We start from the raw sequence: 17,972 nt of genomic DNA on the forward strand, positions 1-17,972 counted from the left end.
ATGGTTCACAATCTTCTTCTGATTTTACTTCTTCTTCATCTTCTTCCTCTTCCCCTTCTCTGCTTCAGCTCAGACTTACAGTAATGTGAGCTTGGGCGCATCTCTCACTGCAGGGAGTGAAAACTCTTCATGGCTCTCTCCTTCAGGGGAATTTGCATTTGGGTTCCAAGCTATCAACAATCAAGATGACTTTTTGCTTGCTATTTGGTATGACAAAATACCTGAAAAGACTGTAGTTTGGTATGCAAATGGAGATAAACCAGCACCTAGAGAATCAAAAGTTCAGCTTACCCTTGATGGTAACCTCCAGCTCAACAGCCCTCATGGTCAGGAGATATGGAGTGGCCAATCCAGTACCGTTGGTAACGCCAGCTATGCAGCAATGCTTGACACTGGCAACTTCATCCTTGTAGATGACAACTCTGTTCGTGTATGGGAGAGCTTCGAAAACCCTAGTGACACCATCCTCCCTTCCCAGGTATTGTTGCATCATTTTTAATATAATAAAAATAAAAGGTTTTTCATATTCATGGATTTAATTAAGTGAAATGAATCTTTCTTTTGTTTCTTTTTATTTTTTTTAACAAAGTGAAGGCTTTAAAGCTCAACTCTTCCAGCCTACTTTTTGTTTGAAAAACATATCTTATTATGTTAGAATGATCAATTATATTATTGCAAAAATTATTATACCCTTCTAATAAATCTTATTCTCATTTATCAAAAAAATAAGAAAAAGACGTTCTTAAGCCTACGAAGGTTATTTGATGAAGACATTGTTGTTGGTTGTTCTATTTTTTTTTTTCCCTTAGATTTTGGTAAGGATATTTTTTGAAATTGAAGAAAAATAAACAGTGGATTAACTGTTTTACTAACATAATGGATTTATGTGTTAAATGAATTGGGGTGACGGTGTTTTTCAAATAAAAAGTGAGGTGTCAGAACTTTGAAACCTCCATTTTGAGGTGTCAGTGCAATTTACCTTTTTTTTTTAAAGAGTGTTTTATATTAACTTAGTAGAAATAGTGGGTTAAGTGTGTTACATATATCATTAAGGATCAAGGATGATCAAATCCTTACCTTTGATGGTTATATTTCTTGTGAGGAAAGTGTGTTTATTTAGTCACACAGGAATCAAGAGTCGAATCTAATTAATTACTAGGTGTTGTTTATTAATTTTAAGGGCAAATTATATATAGATTTCTTATGTTTGCAAACAACTATATTTATTATTCCTTGGGGGAAAAAATCAATTACAAATGATCCATTACTATTTTAGCATAGTTGTCCATTTATAACTTTCAATTCTTAAAAGTAAGGGCATCTTTAATTGATTTTGTTTTTCAAGAGTAGTAGATGTACTCGATTACCAACATAAGGAGTCTATATATAAGTTGTCATAATCTTAATAGGACAAGTTAATGCAATGCAGTGTACAAGCAAGGACGGTGTACTAAGTCCACAAACGCAACATAGGCATGCACTGATACTTTTGTAGGGGCAAATCACATCGGACCAATATCACTCCATTTCTTACAAGGATATGTGTGACAAGTGTCCTGCATCACATCAAATGATAGAAATTCATTGATTGATGTGACCTGCAAAAGAATTTTCACTATTTGATGTAATGTTGGGACACTTGTCACATGTCAGAAATGGATCTCGTAAATTTCCCGTTTGTAATACACTTGATAGATTGACAGATCCTCTCCACTCAAGTGCCAGTCCTCATCTGTGCCACAACATGCTTGTGTCAGGCCCTTTGTGAGGGTAGGGAGTGGGGGCATGGGGGACAGTTGGCCGGGGTGGAGAGGGTCTGCGTCCGCCTGAAAATGGCAACTTTCTCACTATGTCTGTTTCTTTTGCTACATCTCTTCAACAGGTACTAGAACTGGGTAGCACGCTTTCTTCTCGACAACAACCAACCAATTACTCCAGAGGAAGGTTCCAGCTCCGCCTGCTTACAGCGGTGGAACTCTTGTTATGAATACTGAATAGTTACCAACAGATTACACTTATGCTGCTTATTATGCAAGCAATACTAAAGGTACTGGTTATCAAGTTGTCTTCAATGAGAGTACAGCGACCATTTATATTAGTAACATAACAGGAGCCATGTTATTGAACCTCACTGTTTGGAGCATACCCTCAACTGAAACCCATTACCACCGAGCAACCATGGATTTCGATGGGGTCTTCACGCAATATGCGCGACCAAAGTCCTCAATGAGTAGCAATGACAACGAAAGTTGGTCCATTGTCTGGTCTATGCCTGACAACATATGTTCCTTTTAGTAGTCAGGATGTTGGGGAAGGGGTTTGTGGTTATAACAGCATTTGTAGAATTGTGCAAAATCGACCTGTTTGTGAATGCCCAACTCAATATTCGTTGGTTGATCCAAACAACACATTGAGTGGCTGCAAACCTGACTTAATACTAGAAGGATGCAATGGAAATGGATCGGAATCCGCTGAGATTTTATATAGAATGGAGGAGTTGCGTGACATGGATTGGCCGCATTCGTCAGGCTATCAAAGGCTTTACCCTTGTGCGGAAGTAGATTGCCGAAATTCTTGCTTGTATGATTGTCAATGTGCAGCTGCTAATTCCAATGGTAGTCACTGTTGGAAGAAGACCTTACCACTTAGAAATGGAAGACAGAGGAGTGATATAAGTGTGAAGGGTTTCGTCAAAGTCTCAGCAGGTAATATCACCCAGAGAGATCATCAGCCTCCCTCGGTTGCCACTGGAGAGGAGAAAAATAGAAGTTCTTTCAGCGTTGTTGCAGCTGTGCTATTAGGTAGCTCGATGTTTTTCAATTTAATTTTTCTAGCTGCTTAGGTATTGCAAGAGGGCTTGTGTATTTGCATGAAGAGTGCAGTAGCCAGATAATCCACTGTGATATAAAGCCTCAAAACATACTTCTAGATGACTGTTATACAGCAAGGATTTCTGACTTCGGATTGGCCAGATTGGCCAAGCTTTTAATGACTGGTAAGAGTCAAACTAACACAGCCATTAGAGGGACCAAAGGCTATGTTGCACCTGAGTGGTTCAGGCACATGCCTATCACAGTTAAGGTGGATGTGTATAGCTATGGTGTCATGCTATTGGAGATCATTTGTTGTAGGAAAAGTGTTGAACAAGAAACGGATGGTGATGAGAGAGCAATTCTTACTGACTGGGCATATGATTGCTACCGAGAAGGAAAGCTAGATGCTCTGGTGGAGAATGATATTGAAGCAACGAATGATTTGGGAAGGTTAGAGAGGCTACTGAGGGTAGCAATTTGGTGTATCCAAGAAGAGCCATCAATGAGACCCTCTATGAGAATGGTTGTGCAGATGCTAGAAGGAATTGTTGAAGTTTCTGTGCCTCCTTACCCTTATCTTTCCATCTCAGCTGTTGACAGTTAAAACCACTCTGTTTCTACATCATGCGAGTAATGTCTAGCTACTCCTCTTTCTCTGCTTTGTCATTATGTATCATTTGTTGTATGGGTTGGTATTTAGATCTCCATTTTGTAATATAATTTTTCTCCGTTTTAGGACTTGAATCCAGTACTTACCATAATGTTTGTCACTTTTAACTGTAATCCATGGAGAAGGTTGAGCTTCGCATTTTGAAGGCTTCTTTGTGAAGAAGTTAGAACTAGTCTTTTCTTCTTTTTTCTTCTTCCAATTTATTTTGTTTTCTCATGACACAGAAAGAATCAAAGGAAACCATCTACATCCTTCTTCCAATGTGTATCATAAGAATCTCAAACCTTGATGTGAAGAGTCAGCTAACCATCTTTCCATACATTGCATTGCATGGTAATTGATAATGAAATTCCACTTTTGAAAATTAATAGCATCTATCTGTTCACCAATTTTTAGTCATTTACCATCAATTCCACATTCTACAAGCCAAAAGAATGAAGAAACAAGTCAATGAAATTTATTTATTTATTTATTTATTTATTTATTTATTTATTTTAGAGAGAGAAAGAAAGAAGAGGGGGAGACAGGAGTATTAAAGCTAAAGGGAAGAGAAAATGGGAAAACCAGGAAGAGTGTTCCCCGAGTCAACAATGAACACATTGCCTGAGACATAGCTGGAAGAGTCATGGATCAGATATCTGATAAGTGAAGTCAGTGCTGGATCAATTGTGCCAAATTTTCTTAGAGGTACAGTCCTTAAAGCCACATTGTTGAGCCAATCTTTTTGCAAAAGCCCTGCTGTGATTTCTGACTTGAATAACCCTGGAGCTATTGCATTAACTCTCATTTTGAGAGGCCCCAACTCTATAGCCATGATCTATTCAGAAAGAAAAAGCAAAAGAAATTGTATCACTTTCCTCCCAATCCAACACTTAATATAATTTGTAGGATGAAATAGTACTAACTAACTTACCTTGGTCATGGAAATCAGACCAGCCTTTGAGGCAACATAAGCAGTACCTCCAGGTAACTCCCCACGCTGAATTCCGCCGATAGAAGTAATAAAAACAACTGACCCTTTCAGGCCATTTGTGCGAATACGCCGGCCGACAGCCTTTGTTACTTGCCAGGAACCAGTGAGGTTAGTTTTAATAGTACTATTCCATTCCTCTTCAGACAAATCTAACGGGGAACTCACAGTACCTAAGACATGTTTAAATGGAAAATAAATGTCAACCAGACCACGATAAATAGAAAAAGAAAACACCAAGATGTAATCAATTGACCAATTTTTTTTCCAATAATGTAGTTCATTTCTCATAGGATATGACTCCATTCTGCACAATGATGTTAATCTCCCTTGCAACATTTATCACAAGAATCTTGAAAAAAGTTGGTCAGGCCTAATACTTGACAATACAGAGCTGATATGCTACATGAATCCTGAATATTCTTTCTTTCAAGAATTGAGTTGATTTTAGAGTTAGATCCAAATGCAAATCCAACCTACTTGAATTCAATTTGATCCCAACTCCAATTCGAATTTTATTGATGAGGACCTGAGTTGTTACTTGTTAGAAGATTTTCTTTCAAGTAAAGATGAAAGATTTATGAGCAGTGAATGACTATACCCTTTTTTGGTCAAAGTGAATGATTATACCAAAAGGGGGAAAAAGGAAAAAGTTAAATACCATAGCTGCTAAAGTACTTGTGTTGCTATATTTGATATGGGGTTCAATTCCAATGATTTAACCTCAAAACTAAATCTGAATTAAAATTTTAAATATGATCTGAATCAAGTATTGTACAGTTCATACTGGGCGACAAATTTCGGTTTTACACTTAGACGACTTAGTTGATATGAATATCGAGCCAATAGTATTATCCGCATGATATAGATAAGTGATAATAAAGTCTAAAAATCTATGGTTACCAAAAAAAATAACAGTAAATTATATTTACAGCTCCTACGTTTGTGAATAATTATATTTATATCTTCTGAAATTTATTTTGTTACAAACATCTCCCGTGCTTAATACCTCTACTTTTGAATGTAAAAGATATATTTATCTTCAATGAATCTTAATGTAAAGTTTTCACCAAAAAAAAATTATAATGTAAGTTTAAAAATATGTATATACACGAGTCAATGAATTCTCTTTAGGAAGACAATTATTTTTGGTTGGTCGTTTGCTTTTCTTTCATTTTTATTTTTTTTCAGGATTAAAATGAACAAGGGTAATATCAAGAATTGTCTAAATACAATATATATTATGCAATAGTATATATGTACTAGTTAAACAGATTAAACAGTATTTTCTCTCTCAGAAAAGATAATATATATTGAGTCTGCTATTGCAGGGTTAGTAGAGTGATAAGATTCAAATTTTTCAGTGGAGAGATCATGGGTGAACCACTTATTCTAGCATTAAGGATATGGTGTTTATATAAAATGTAAACACCATATAGAATAAATTTAATGGGGAACAAATGTAGTTGTTTATCAACATAAGGAAGGACTAAAGAGTGTAAATGCAAATTCGCTAAAAATATTAAAACCCATATGGCATCGATTGCTTGCTGATGGTATCGATACTATGAACTAAGGCCGTGTTTGATTATCTAAATCCAAAGATTTCAAATCCCTGGATTCATGAATCTAAAATTTATACATGTTTGGTTGTAAAACATCCATGGATTCATGAAATCAAGGGATTTCTTTTTTTTTTGCCTAAAAAAATGAATTAAGTCATTCTAGGATATTGGGTGAAATCCATGAATTCCACCATATAATTGATGAAACTTGATGGAACTCCACAAACTTCGATATATTTGAGAGTAACCAAACAGTTAGATTTTTTAAATCATGAATCCGAATAGATTTGAAATCTAATCTCATTTAGATCCCTGTAAGCAAACGTGCCCTAAAGTAAAAGTGTAAAAACAAACCACAAGTAAATCACGTGCAAGTATGCCGGATCAAAGAGAAAACATCACCGCGTTGTCGACAAGACCGCTTCATACGGATCTGAAAATCCAAGAATGTACGGGAAACCGAGAGAGGAAGAGAGAGAGACGAGAGACGATTGTGTTTACCTCTAACGCCGGCGGTGTTGATTAAGGCATCAATCCGGCCAAAAGCATCCCACGCAACCTGCACAGACGCATCGATCACATCTCCTGAAGCACCCAAATCGAGTTCTACGGCAACAGCTCTAGTTTCCGTCGATGAAGTGTTCGACATTTGGTTGATTTCATCGCAGAGAGACTTCAGTCGATCTGTTCTACGAGCAGCAGCGATAACTTTGCATCCTGCCTTTGCAAGATTCACGCAGAACTCGTGCCCTAGCCCTGAAGATGCCCCCGTTACCATCACTACCTTCCCCTCCAATTGATTCCATACCTCAATATCTCCCTCTCCTCCCTGATCTTCCATATTCTTCTCTCTCAATCAAATCCTACTTCTGCTGTAACCACACCGAATGTGAAGCGCCAATCCTCCAAACTTTGCTCGCCCAATAAATACATTGGAAGCCTTCAAACTGAATGCTTAAAAACGAGCCAAATTTGGGCAAAAAGAAGAAGAAGAACCACCAAATGACTATTCTAACCCTATAATGACAATGCGTGTGTGAGTTGATCCGTGGATATAGAGGTCATACGTTAAATGGTGGATTTTTAAATTTTTATTAATATTTATCCAAAAAAAAATAGATTTTTAATAATAAGAAAACGGATGCTAGTGTTTTCTACTACGTCCATAACAAATGCATGAGTCATGACAATCAAAATTATAATTTTCTTTTGGTCAACACCAGATAAAACTCATCTCAATTAAGATTAAAGCCTCCCACCAAAAAAAAAAAAATTTAAGACAAATAACACAGATGTCTGTCGTTTTCTTTTGCTTTCTTAACAAAACACCGTGCTTGAGTTTCATCTTCTCAAACTTTGTAATCTTGAAGTCATTATCACTAGTTTTCTTCTCCTACCGTATTGATTACCATTTTACAATGTTTTTTCGATTTTGACTTTATTGCTGCAAACGGTTAGAATCGAAATTTCGATCTCAACCGTCTGTTTCTCAAAAGTATAAAAATACACTTTTTAAAAATGGACGATAGAAATCAAGTTTCGTTACAGGTGTTGTGCATTAATTACAGCACTGAAGAAATTTTTTGTTCTTTAAAACACCTACCTACCAAGTTGGTGACGGTGTCATGTCAAGAAGAAAAAGACTAAGAGTAAAGGGTAGCGATGGTATGAATATAACACATGCCGTTTGCATGCCCAACAACCATGTGGGACCACAAAAGTTTGGTGTGTCAACACATCTTTAATTTCATGACTCATATTATACCTAAATGCAGCCAAGTAATTTTAAATTAAATATGACAAAAGCTTTGATTAGATGGAATGGTTTTTTATTTTAAATTTTTTTTTATCTTATGTTTCATATGATGGTATCCTCATGTTGAGACTTTGATTTCTTCTTTCTTTTTTAATTAAGATTAATGGATCCCTTACAATTAGTACACATCTCCCATGGCTTAAGATAGGGGTTGTCCTGCTAAATCTTACCTTTCTCTACCAATGTTGGAGATTCTTTCTAGACTTTTTTTCTGAATATCGTTTAGTTAATCTACTTCAAAAACATTAAGATTGCTAGGCATGCTTAGGTAAGTAGCGATTGAAACACTAAGTCTGAATTGAAGATTTAATTACTATGATCCATCTTATAGATGTAAGAAGCAGCCATTTGACACCCCTCCGCCCTAAACCCTAAACCCTAAACTTCACCACATTAATAAACTTGATTTTTTTGTAGACTCTAGATTAAGTTGAACTTAACAATCAAGCAAGGGATTAGCTACTCCAACAAAGTAGGGTTCCATCTGATTAGCTACTCCAACAGATTGTTAAAATTATTGAATAAGCCCCAAGGTGATATAAGAACTCCAATTGTTGGACAGGATAGATAGGACAATCAATAGATAGTTAAATGTCAAATTTCATTTCTAAATACTTTAGAGTTTCCTTTGGTATGCATTGTTGGAACTTCTAAGTGAGTTTTACACTTGGATAAGAAAAATAATACCAGACACCACTAGGGGAGTGTTTGAATTTAATTCTTGTATGTAATGCTCTCAGGATGTCAATAACACTGAAGAATTCCATTGCTAAAAGGAAAAAAGAGAAAGGAAAAAACAAGCATCTACCCCAAATTTAAATTTATTTGTATGAAAACAGGGAGAGAAAGAGATAACACTAAAGGGAGGAGAAAATGGGGAAACCCGGAAGAGTATTCCCTGCGTCAGCAATAAATACGTTGCCTGTGACATAGCTAGAGGAGTCATGAATCAAATATCGAATAAGAGATGTCAATGCTGGATCGACTGTGCCAAATTTTCTCAACGGTACAGTCTTTGAAGCCACAGTGTCAAGCCAACCTTTCTCCATAAGTCCTGCTGTGATCTCTGACTTAAATAACCCAGGAGCTATTGAGTTCACTCTGATCTTGTGCTGCCCCAATTCTATAGCCATAATCTGTGTCCAAGCAAAACAACTATAAAAGTTTATTTGTCTCCAACGTAAATGGAAAGAAAGAAACCCAACTTCTTCCATTTATGTGGTTTTTTTTTTTAAAGTTTAGTCACTGATCTCTGTGTGGAAGCATGGTGCCCTGCCTCCAAGGTCAAATGAGAGCATAGTATTGGCATCATCGGGGTGTAGGCGGCTATGTGCCTAATGGGATCTAATTTGGTGTATTGTGTTAGATTGATTCAGCCTAATATGAGATAGGTTAAAGGTTTGACTTAATTCATTTCATCAGCCTCTTGATGTGTTGTTTGGCTCTAACACCAAATGTTATGTATGAGACCAATACGTCAAAAACTTCAATGTTGATGGAACGAACTAAATTAAACCCTTTAACCTATTCTATAGTAGATTCGCCCAATCTAGCATCTATACACCAAATTGGACTCTCATTAGACACATAACAATGGGGGTACGAATTTCACCTTACAAGGGATTGATCAATATGATCCCCCCCCCTTTTTTTAGACACGAGAGCGAGAAACGATCACTCAACTGCCTTTGTTTTACAGAAGATAAAATTGTGATATGGACAAACAGGATACACAAATCCTCTTTGTCCAATCCATTGGGTCGTTAGATAAATGCCACATGTATGCATTATTTCCAAGTCGTCAAATAGTGCACATTCTAAAATCAATAACTTATCAATCTGATAGTTGTGATTAAAAAAACCCCACCTTTGGTCGCAAAGGATCTAGATCCAGCCAATGATGGGTTAGTAAAGCGGTTAAAGGCCCAACCTCCCTAGGGGAGGTCTTGGGTTCACACACATTTTGCGGCATTAATTATATAAAAGCTCCCTTGAGAATGTAATCATGGTGTGCATAAGCTGGTCCGGATGAACCTCATATCCGGAAGAAAAAAAAAATTCTAGATCCACAAACACGTGATGAACCAAATGCATGATTAATTAAATGATATTGTTTACCTTAGTCATGGCGTTTAGACCAGCCTTTGCTGCTCCATAGGCAATTCCTCCTGGTAACTCTCCACGCTGAATACCACTAATGGATGAAATAAATATAACCGATCCTCCCAAACCATTTTCACGGATTCGACGACCAACAGATTTTGTTACTAACCAAGAGCCAGTCATGTCGGTTCGAACAGTATTATTCCATTCCTCTTCGGACAAATCCAGTGAGGAATTCACCGTACCTAGCACATACATCAAATAGAGAATAGATGTTATTAAAACCTACCAATAAAACTGAAGTGGAAGGCGAAAAAGCAAGACTTGGTTCTTTCCCCCAACCCACCTTCTATTTTTTATATTATACTCAACATTAATTTCTCATTTATTTTACATTTTATTTTTCAAAAGTAAACTTATATAAAACTCTCTAGGTGAAAATCCATGGCCGCAATGAAAGAGTTTTAACATAAAATTCGTGGGACATTGGTTAATAAAGTGATTGAGAAAAAATATATATATGTCAAAATTCTAGAGATATTAAATGGTCTTTATACAAAAAAAAAATACGAACAATATAATCTGCATAATTATTGTTGGACCTACTAATCTCAATCTTTTATTTGGCATAGAGAGTGCACTGCTGTGAACAGTAGAAGATTTTTTTCGGATAAAAAACACAGACTCAAAATAAATCCGTAACTTCAAAATCTCATCAACACATTTTCCTTTTTTTTTTATAATTTTTTTTTTAATGAGATAAAAGCAGCATCCCACCAGATTTTTAACCTCAACCTTTCCTGCGATATAATAAATTATCCCTAAATTATTATGTGAAAAAACACTGCATTTTTTAATATTTTGGATAAGGGAAAGCACTACAGTACTCTGTACTCCTCTCAGCGAAATAATACTCCGTTCCTGAAATTTGTTTCTACAATTTGCATTATTATGTTTTCTTTTTCTCAGATAATGGAACTAGGTCTGGCTCACAGTATTACCATAAACACACCATTTCTGGTGATCAAAAAACAAATACATCATTTCATTTGAATTCTAACAGAAATCAACGAATGATTCCAGATCTATGCAACAAAAAGAATTCTTATCAAAACAAGTAACAAAAATGATTCTCGAGAGAAATCCATAGAAGAGAGATCCGGATTGGAAAGGAGAATTAGGCTTACCTCTGACTCCGGCGGAATTAATTAAGACATCGATCCTGCCAAATGCATCCCAAGCAATCTGCACAGAGGCGTCGATTGCAGGACCCGCAGCGCTTACGTCGAGCTCAACCGCAACAGCTCTGATTTTTTCTGGAGAAGATTTGGATCTGGAATCATCTTCTTCGGCGTTCATTTGATTGATTTCATCGCACAGAGATTTCAACCGATCCTTCCTCCGAGCTGCGGCGAGAATGTAACAGCCTGCTTTGGCGAGATTCAAGCTGAACTCTCGCCCTAATCCGGAAGAAGCTCCGGTTACCATCACTACTTTGCCTTCTAATCGATTCCACGATGGTTCCAGATTTTTTTCCCTTCCGTTGTCTCTCATTCCTGTTTCTTCTTCTGGATTCTGAAACGATTTCTTTAGTTACGGCGAGAAACCAATTAGGGAATATATATAGAAAGATAGCTGTGTGTTTTGGAGTTGTGACATCTACCAATCAATCTGTTCATCTGTATCTTGCATTGGACAATTGTGTGCTCTTTGCACTAGGCATGAGTATTATCTGTTTCTGTAGATTGTAGTAGGCATAGATTGTAGTAGGCCTCTAGTGCGGCTCCGCTGATGGGGTCAATGCCTAAGCTGGTAGTGCACAGGGCTAATGCTTCCATAGGTCACATTCGATAAAAAGTCAAACATTACGTAGTGGGGGGCACTATGTCACTGCTTACCCAAAAAAAACTCAAGTAAGAGGTTAAGGCTAGAATCTTCTTGGGTCCATAGACAAAGGTTTACCTTTTTTTTTTTTTTTTTTTTTTGGTAAAGATTCACCTAATATTTAAATTATATAACAACTATCTCATATTTGGTCTGAGCGGGTGAATCTCAGTACCCAAAAATTAAAAAACAAAAGAATTCACTCTAACTCCAACCCAGACCCGATCCAATGTACATCAATTCGTTTTGTAATGTAAATACCATCTTAGTGTCTTCCACGAATTGTAGTTAGCTCTACCAAAAAGATGTAGGTGCCATATTTTTTTGGTGCAAGTAGGTGCCATATGTATCTTTTGCCATGGGAAGGAAATTATGGTGGCATTGAAGAGGTTTTTACCCACATATATATATATATATATATATATATATATAAAAAATATATATATATATATATATATATATATATATATATATATATATATATATATATATATATATATATATATATATATATATATATATATATATAGAGGCACATTTACAACCAAACATGTAAACACATTCTAAATGACAAACTTCATGTATTAGTTTAAAGGTTTATTTCTAATAGCCCATATCCATCCTTACTTATCCTATGCCTAGATAGAGCTTAAGCTTAAAATTCAAATCTGAATTAGAATGAAGGTTGAATATGATTGAGCGTTTTACATGACTAGACTTTGATTTTATCAACCTATAGAAAATTTTCAAAAAATAGGAGGCAATAATATGGAGTTATGAGTTGTTTTATTTTCATGACTAAATTCAGGATAATGCAAGGCATTCAAGATTTAGCGTCATGGATTTAAAAATATCAAACCCAACTCGATCCTATTAGAGTTGGCATTTATCTTATCAATATCTAAGTCAACAAATTAGAACCAATGGTACCAAATATGTCGACTTAGGTGTCAGCCTATATTTCATGTATATAAGAACCAAATCTGATTACATACCAAAAAAATGTCTCAACATAGTTATCAACCATGTCTAGAGCAAATAAACCATGAATCATGTCAATGCAGGGTTGATAAAATGATATGATCCATACTTCTCGGTGGAGAGGTCATGGTTCGACCATTGCGGACAACAAAGCTTCCTTTGAGGATGTAATTGTGGAAAGAAAAAAAAAAACCATGAATCCTACAAAGCACTTCCCAAAATAAGGGTTAGTAAATACCATTCGCCAAAGATGCCTCAATTAAAGAAGCATTATGAAAGAATGCTTGTAGTTAGTAGTTACATCACTGATAGCACAGAAACATTGTTGTAAGCCAACGACTGGTGCTAAATAATTAAAATGATCAACAGGTTCATGAGTATCAAAGAATAACACTTTTAGTGTTAATCGATTTTCCTTTTAGTTAGAATTGTCAATCAATTTTCATGGGAGCAGGTAAGAAACTAGAATATCAAGTGCATTACACCAAATTTCTTTTGCAGGATGCAAACTCAATTATTGTACATTTTCTAACACTTATAACATGCTTGTGTTGTAGAAAGGTCTTCTGCAGTACTTGAATGAAGGCTTTGATTGGGTTGAAGCCAAGGTTGATCAGTCTTCGAAGAGAATAACCAAGGGGGAGTTGGATGTCGTGATTTGCATCAACAACATTTTTCGGGACACAAAATTCCTAGCCTTCAAATTCTTAGATTACAAGTTTTTTTTTTTTTTCTCTTCTTTTTTTATCTTTTTCTTCTTCCTTACAAGGAACTAACAACTGTGCTAACCCCTTACCTAAAAGAGTTAACTGGCCTACTTCATAACTTGGCTTGCTAAGTTTTGTAATTTGGATCTTTGCCATTTAGTTCAGAACGAAGGTAGTAAAAAGAAAATAAAGAAGAAAAAAAAAGCCTGTAACATGCTAAAAGTAGGCTAATCTCCAGCTTACATGTAGTAAGAACTGAAAAAGTAATCTATTTCAAAAAAAAATTTAATATTCTAACCCTAACCCAATGAGCTCCTGTACAAACCAAAATTAGGTAATGGAAAATTGACAAATTCTTAAAAAGGAGAAAAAAAAAGCCTAACACTACCAAACAGGTAGGGATACAAAATTTGCTTTTCGCCACCCTAAAAAAAATAAACATAAAAAAACAAAAAAACCATCATTCACATGATAGAGAACCCACCTTCCGTTCAAACCTAACTCTTTATTATAGTAAAAGGTTTATCCTTATTCAATTTATTTTTTTTTTTTTTAAATTAGTAGCTTTTTATAATAGAGAACGGTAATTATTACATATAGGGATATACCATAGGCCCATAGGAATATTCAAACTCTTGATCAAGTCAATAAAAAGTACTAGTATTACTCAATCCAACTTTCTTTTAATAAATAATCAAATTAATTTTATTTTTAAGATTCCAAAAAAATAGAAGACAATCGCCACAATAGAAGATTCAATTTCTTCTATACGAGTTGAAATGGGAGATCCAATCTTTGATGGTTCTGTACAAGATATACAAAACACTTTCACGTGAAATTTTTTTTTTTTTCTTTCAGAAATAAGCTTATATAAAACTCTCTAAGTGAAAATCCATAGAAACAGTGAAAAAGTTGTTTAACACAAAATAGGGAGAGCAATTCCACCAAATTCTAGAGATATTAAATGTACTAACATCGAACAATAAAATCTACATAAATATTGTTAAAATTACTAATAAAAGTAAAAATAAAAAATACAAATTCGAGGTCCAAAATAAAAGAGGGGACAGAAATCCACACAAAATAGCTCCCAGCGAGGATCGAACTCGCGACCTTTCGCTTACGAAGCGAACGCACTACCACTATGCTATGGAAGCTGCGGATTCAAGTTGGCATTTTTAAAATTTTAACCTTATCCTTGGTGAAACTTTACCTAACAAACGTTTGGATTTTATGTGATAGTAACTCCTCATAGTCAGTTCTATTTTGAATTGGACCGGTTCCACCTATCTGACTTCAAACCCACTGTCTTGATTTTTGAGCATGGAAATTCAACATCACCTACCCACCCCAAACTGAGCCCAAGCCCAGTAACACAGTAAAGCTTGACCTGGTCCAACCTAGCCTGGTTCCTTGGGGCCCACTCTTTTCTGTCCCTTAGTATTTGTTGCATACCAAGGCCTAACTGGATCTCAATATCAGAGCCTGCTTTTACCCGACACAACCCGACCAAATGAAAAATTGGTCATTTAAACTGAAAAATAGTGTTTGATTGCTTCAAACAAACAAACCCTTAGCCAGTTTAAAAGGCTCTAGTCCTTGTCATGTGAGAAACACCAGCAGGTAAAGAAGCAGAGTTTGTACAGTGTACACAACAAAGAAAGCTTTGAACAAGTCACAATTCACAAACCCATAAGGCTCAGAAATGGTGATTTGTCCAAAACCCAAGGGCAATTCAGTAACCTGACCCTTTATATAGGATCCTTTGAGCAGTAACACTACCTTGTACAGAGAAAATGGTTGGCCCATCATATCTAAAACCTCTTCAGTTCCTCAACCATTTCTCTGTGAAGACCCTTTCATACCCAGATCAAAATTCCATGAAAATGAAGACTCTTATTCATTTTCATATCTTCAGACATTTTTGCAGACTTGTCTGTGCACTAACCAAAGCCAAATCCAAGCTCATTGAACTTCTCAAGGAGAACAAACCAGACTACTACATTGAAAGCATCAATAAGAGTTTGAAGAACAAGAAGATGATGAAGAAGCTGTTTGGTTCAATTGAAGCACACTACCCCTGGTGTTCTTCTCATGTGAGACCCATACCCATGCCTGTGACCAAGCAGCATTCTATGGATGGCTTCAGTGCTAGCCATTCCTACTATGATGCAACTTGGGACTCTGTTTTCCCAGCAGCTGGTGAGAAGTACTGTGAAGATGGAACAGAGTCACAACTATCAGGTTACCTCAATTGGCTGGAAGAGAAGGTCCCTGAGAGTTCAGCAGTTGATGTAGAAGTCGACGAAATTGATCGACTCGCCGCCAAGTTCATCGCAACTTGTCATGAGAAGTTTAGGTTAGAGAAGCAAGAGTCCTACAGGAGATACCATGAAATGATGGCTAGAAGCATTTGACAGCATGAGAGAGGAACTCTGTTCCTCTGTTTCTCACTTTCTCCTTACTGTATCTCATTGGTGGTTCACAAATTGGTTATAGGTTGGGTTTTTGGTTTTTTGTTGTCCATTTATCTTTCCCCTTGATGGGTTAGAAAGAAGTTTTTATGGGTCTCACAAAATTTGCAGATTTAAGTTCAATTGTTGAATGTTCTTCCAAGCCACTTCAATGAATTAGTTGAACTTTTAACAAATCTTGTCCTTCTTCTTCTTCTTCTTAGCTTACACATTCTAATCATTTGTTCTCTTAGCTTTTAAACCAGAGACTTTAAGCATAAAGATTGTTAAACAAAACAATTTTACCCCACTAATCATTTCATTTTTTTTAAAACCTTTTAATCACATTCTCACGAACACACACATGAGGTGTGCAACGATTCGAACATCGTAGATGTTTATTTTGTGACAAAGTCATTCCTTCTCTTTTTCATATGCAATTCAAATTTGAAACCAGAAAAGGGAACTCTTTAGAATGAATGAGGGAGGTTTGCCAATTGATGATGTAGTTCACATAATCAAGGCATGCATTATGAGGTATCATACAGACATAAGACTAACTGCTCCCTCATGTCATCCTCAGTTACATATTTAGGTCATTAGAGACCAATAATACATTTATAATTCATCAAGGAATGATCAGATTGGAAATAGTCTCTATACTCTGTTTCTTAGTACAATAATTTTCATATGAAGTGGTTGAATAAGCTAAGCAACCCCCTCACAACCCTTAAAACTATTATTGAGTACAAACACGAATATTGAAATTGTATAAGCAAATCTTGAGGAGAATCGCACACTACGATTGCTTCATTTAGTTGGAACTGGTCTTCCCTTGCCTTTCCCACAATCTTTCTGATATATATGATTGATCATTGATTATTATTCCAGGTTTCAGAATTTTATGGAAACAGATTTTCTTTACCCACAGTGATGATCGTTTAAATCTGTTTGTTTTAAAGTTCAATCTGGTGTACTAAACCACAAAGGGGAAGTTTTGATCTGGTCATGGAGGTTAGACCAGTCAATAGTGCTTTTTTGGGATTGTTTGAAGGCGAAGAGACACTAAAGATGTTTCTTTTGTTTCTCCCACTGTCTCTTGTGTTTGTTTCCTTTATTCTCAGTTTCTTTTACTGCTTTATAGGAGAGAAATCAAGCTTTGTTACAAGGAAACTGGGTTGCTTTAGTCTCCTTGTTCTTCATTTATGGCTTTATGATAAAGTGATTGAATGAAGCTTCTTGATTGGATTTTTCTCTTACCCAGATGGGTTCTGGTGTCATACTTGGTTGAGCACTTCCCCTGTCATTCAAATTTGAAAGTTAAAATTTTGACAGATATGTACCTTTGGTATCTTATATGTTTCAGCTCAGATAAACCAGAAAACTCATAGGGTCGCTCTAAAGACTCCTGTGTCTCTAGTCTACACATGGGGGAACACTTGGAAGAACTTAAAAATTAATCACACAAGTACTAAGCATGTAGTTAATTTTCTGAATCAAAGGGTCTTGCATATAACCAAGGGAATTTCTGAATGACACCCTTGTGTATTTAGGGTGCATGAAGAGAAGCAACACTATTCTACCAAAAAAAAAAGAGAAGCAACACTATGATGGATTCTAGATTCATCATCAACTCTCAAATTCCTATCAGTTCTTTTGGTTTCACACGAAATGCAAATATTTTGATGTAAAGTGAATTTTGGTTGTTAAGGTATTAATTTTTTAAATAGAATCATTTTCACATTTTAAATGAAAATGTAATTTAAATTTACTCATAAGAAACACAGGTAAATTAAAAATTGAGAGGACTTTGGCTTTCGACTTTTTATCTTCATTTAATCTTCATTGAAAGCAAACCTATTTGTACCTCAGCCTTGTAACCTCACAAGCCCAAAACAACAAACGTTAAATGACGAAACCATTCATGTGATTATGCAAGATGAGCATATGGACGTGAATGTGCATGCATGTTTACAAATGCAATCATTAATATTGTGCGATTGTATATAT

The 17,972-nt window shown here is 35.8% G+C and overlaps 3 protein-coding genes, 1 non-coding gene and 1 pseudogene across 4 annotated transcripts; 2 read left to right on the forward strand and 3 right to left on the reverse strand.

Annotated features, from left to right (window-relative positions):
- On the forward strand, nt 1-3,417 carry LOC149003685 (G-type lectin S-receptor-like serine/threonine-protein kinase LECRK3; annotated as a pseudogene).
- A 287-nt stretch (nt 3,418-3,704) lies between these two features.
- Nucleotides 3,705-7,241, reverse strand: LOC149003686 (uncharacterized). Its single transcript, XM_089137038.1, has 3 exons — nt 6,520-7,241; nt 4,397-4,626; nt 3,705-4,300 (listed from the first exon to the last, which is right to left on the reverse strand). The coding sequence occupies exons 1-3, from the start codon at nt 6,857-6,859 to the stop codon at nt 4,022-4,024; spliced, it is 849 nt and encodes a 282-aa protein (XP_088993164.1). The 5' UTR covers nt 6,860-7,241; the 3' UTR covers nt 3,705-4,021.
- Nucleotides 7,242-8,213: 972 nt separating this feature from the next.
- LOC149003687 (uncharacterized) lies at nt 8,214-11,668 on the reverse strand. The gene is made up of 3 exons (XM_089137039.1): nt 11,125-11,668; nt 9,953-10,182; nt 8,214-8,970 (listed from the first exon to the last, which is right to left on the reverse strand). Exons 1-3 carry the CDS (start codon nt 11,489-11,491, stop codon nt 8,692-8,694), a joined length of 876 nt encoding a protein of 291 aa, XP_088993165.1. The 5' UTR covers nt 11,492-11,668; the 3' UTR covers nt 8,214-8,691.
- A 2,926-nt stretch (nt 11,669-14,594) lies between these two features.
- On the reverse strand, nt 14,595-14,666 carry TRNAT-CGU (transfer RNA threonine (anticodon CGU)). Its single transcript has one exon. It is a non-coding gene; the product is annotated as a tRNA-Thr (tRNA).
- A 639-nt stretch (nt 14,667-15,305) lies between these two features.
- LOC149003689 (uncharacterized) lies at nt 15,306-15,926 on the forward strand. The gene has a single exon (XM_089138846.1). It carries the CDS (start codon nt 15,306-15,308, stop codon nt 15,924-15,926), a length of 621 nt encoding a protein of 206 aa, XP_088994972.1.
- Nucleotides 15,927-17,972: the final 2,046 nt, after the last annotated feature.

The sequence above is a fragment of the Hakea prostrata genome, chromosome 10 (genome assembly GCF_041222555.1).
Source record: "Hakea prostrata isolate BN-2017 chromosome 10, UWA_Hpros_2, whole genome shotgun sequence".
NCBI lineage: Eukaryota > Viridiplantae > Streptophyta > Magnoliopsida > Proteales > Proteaceae > Hakea > Hakea prostrata.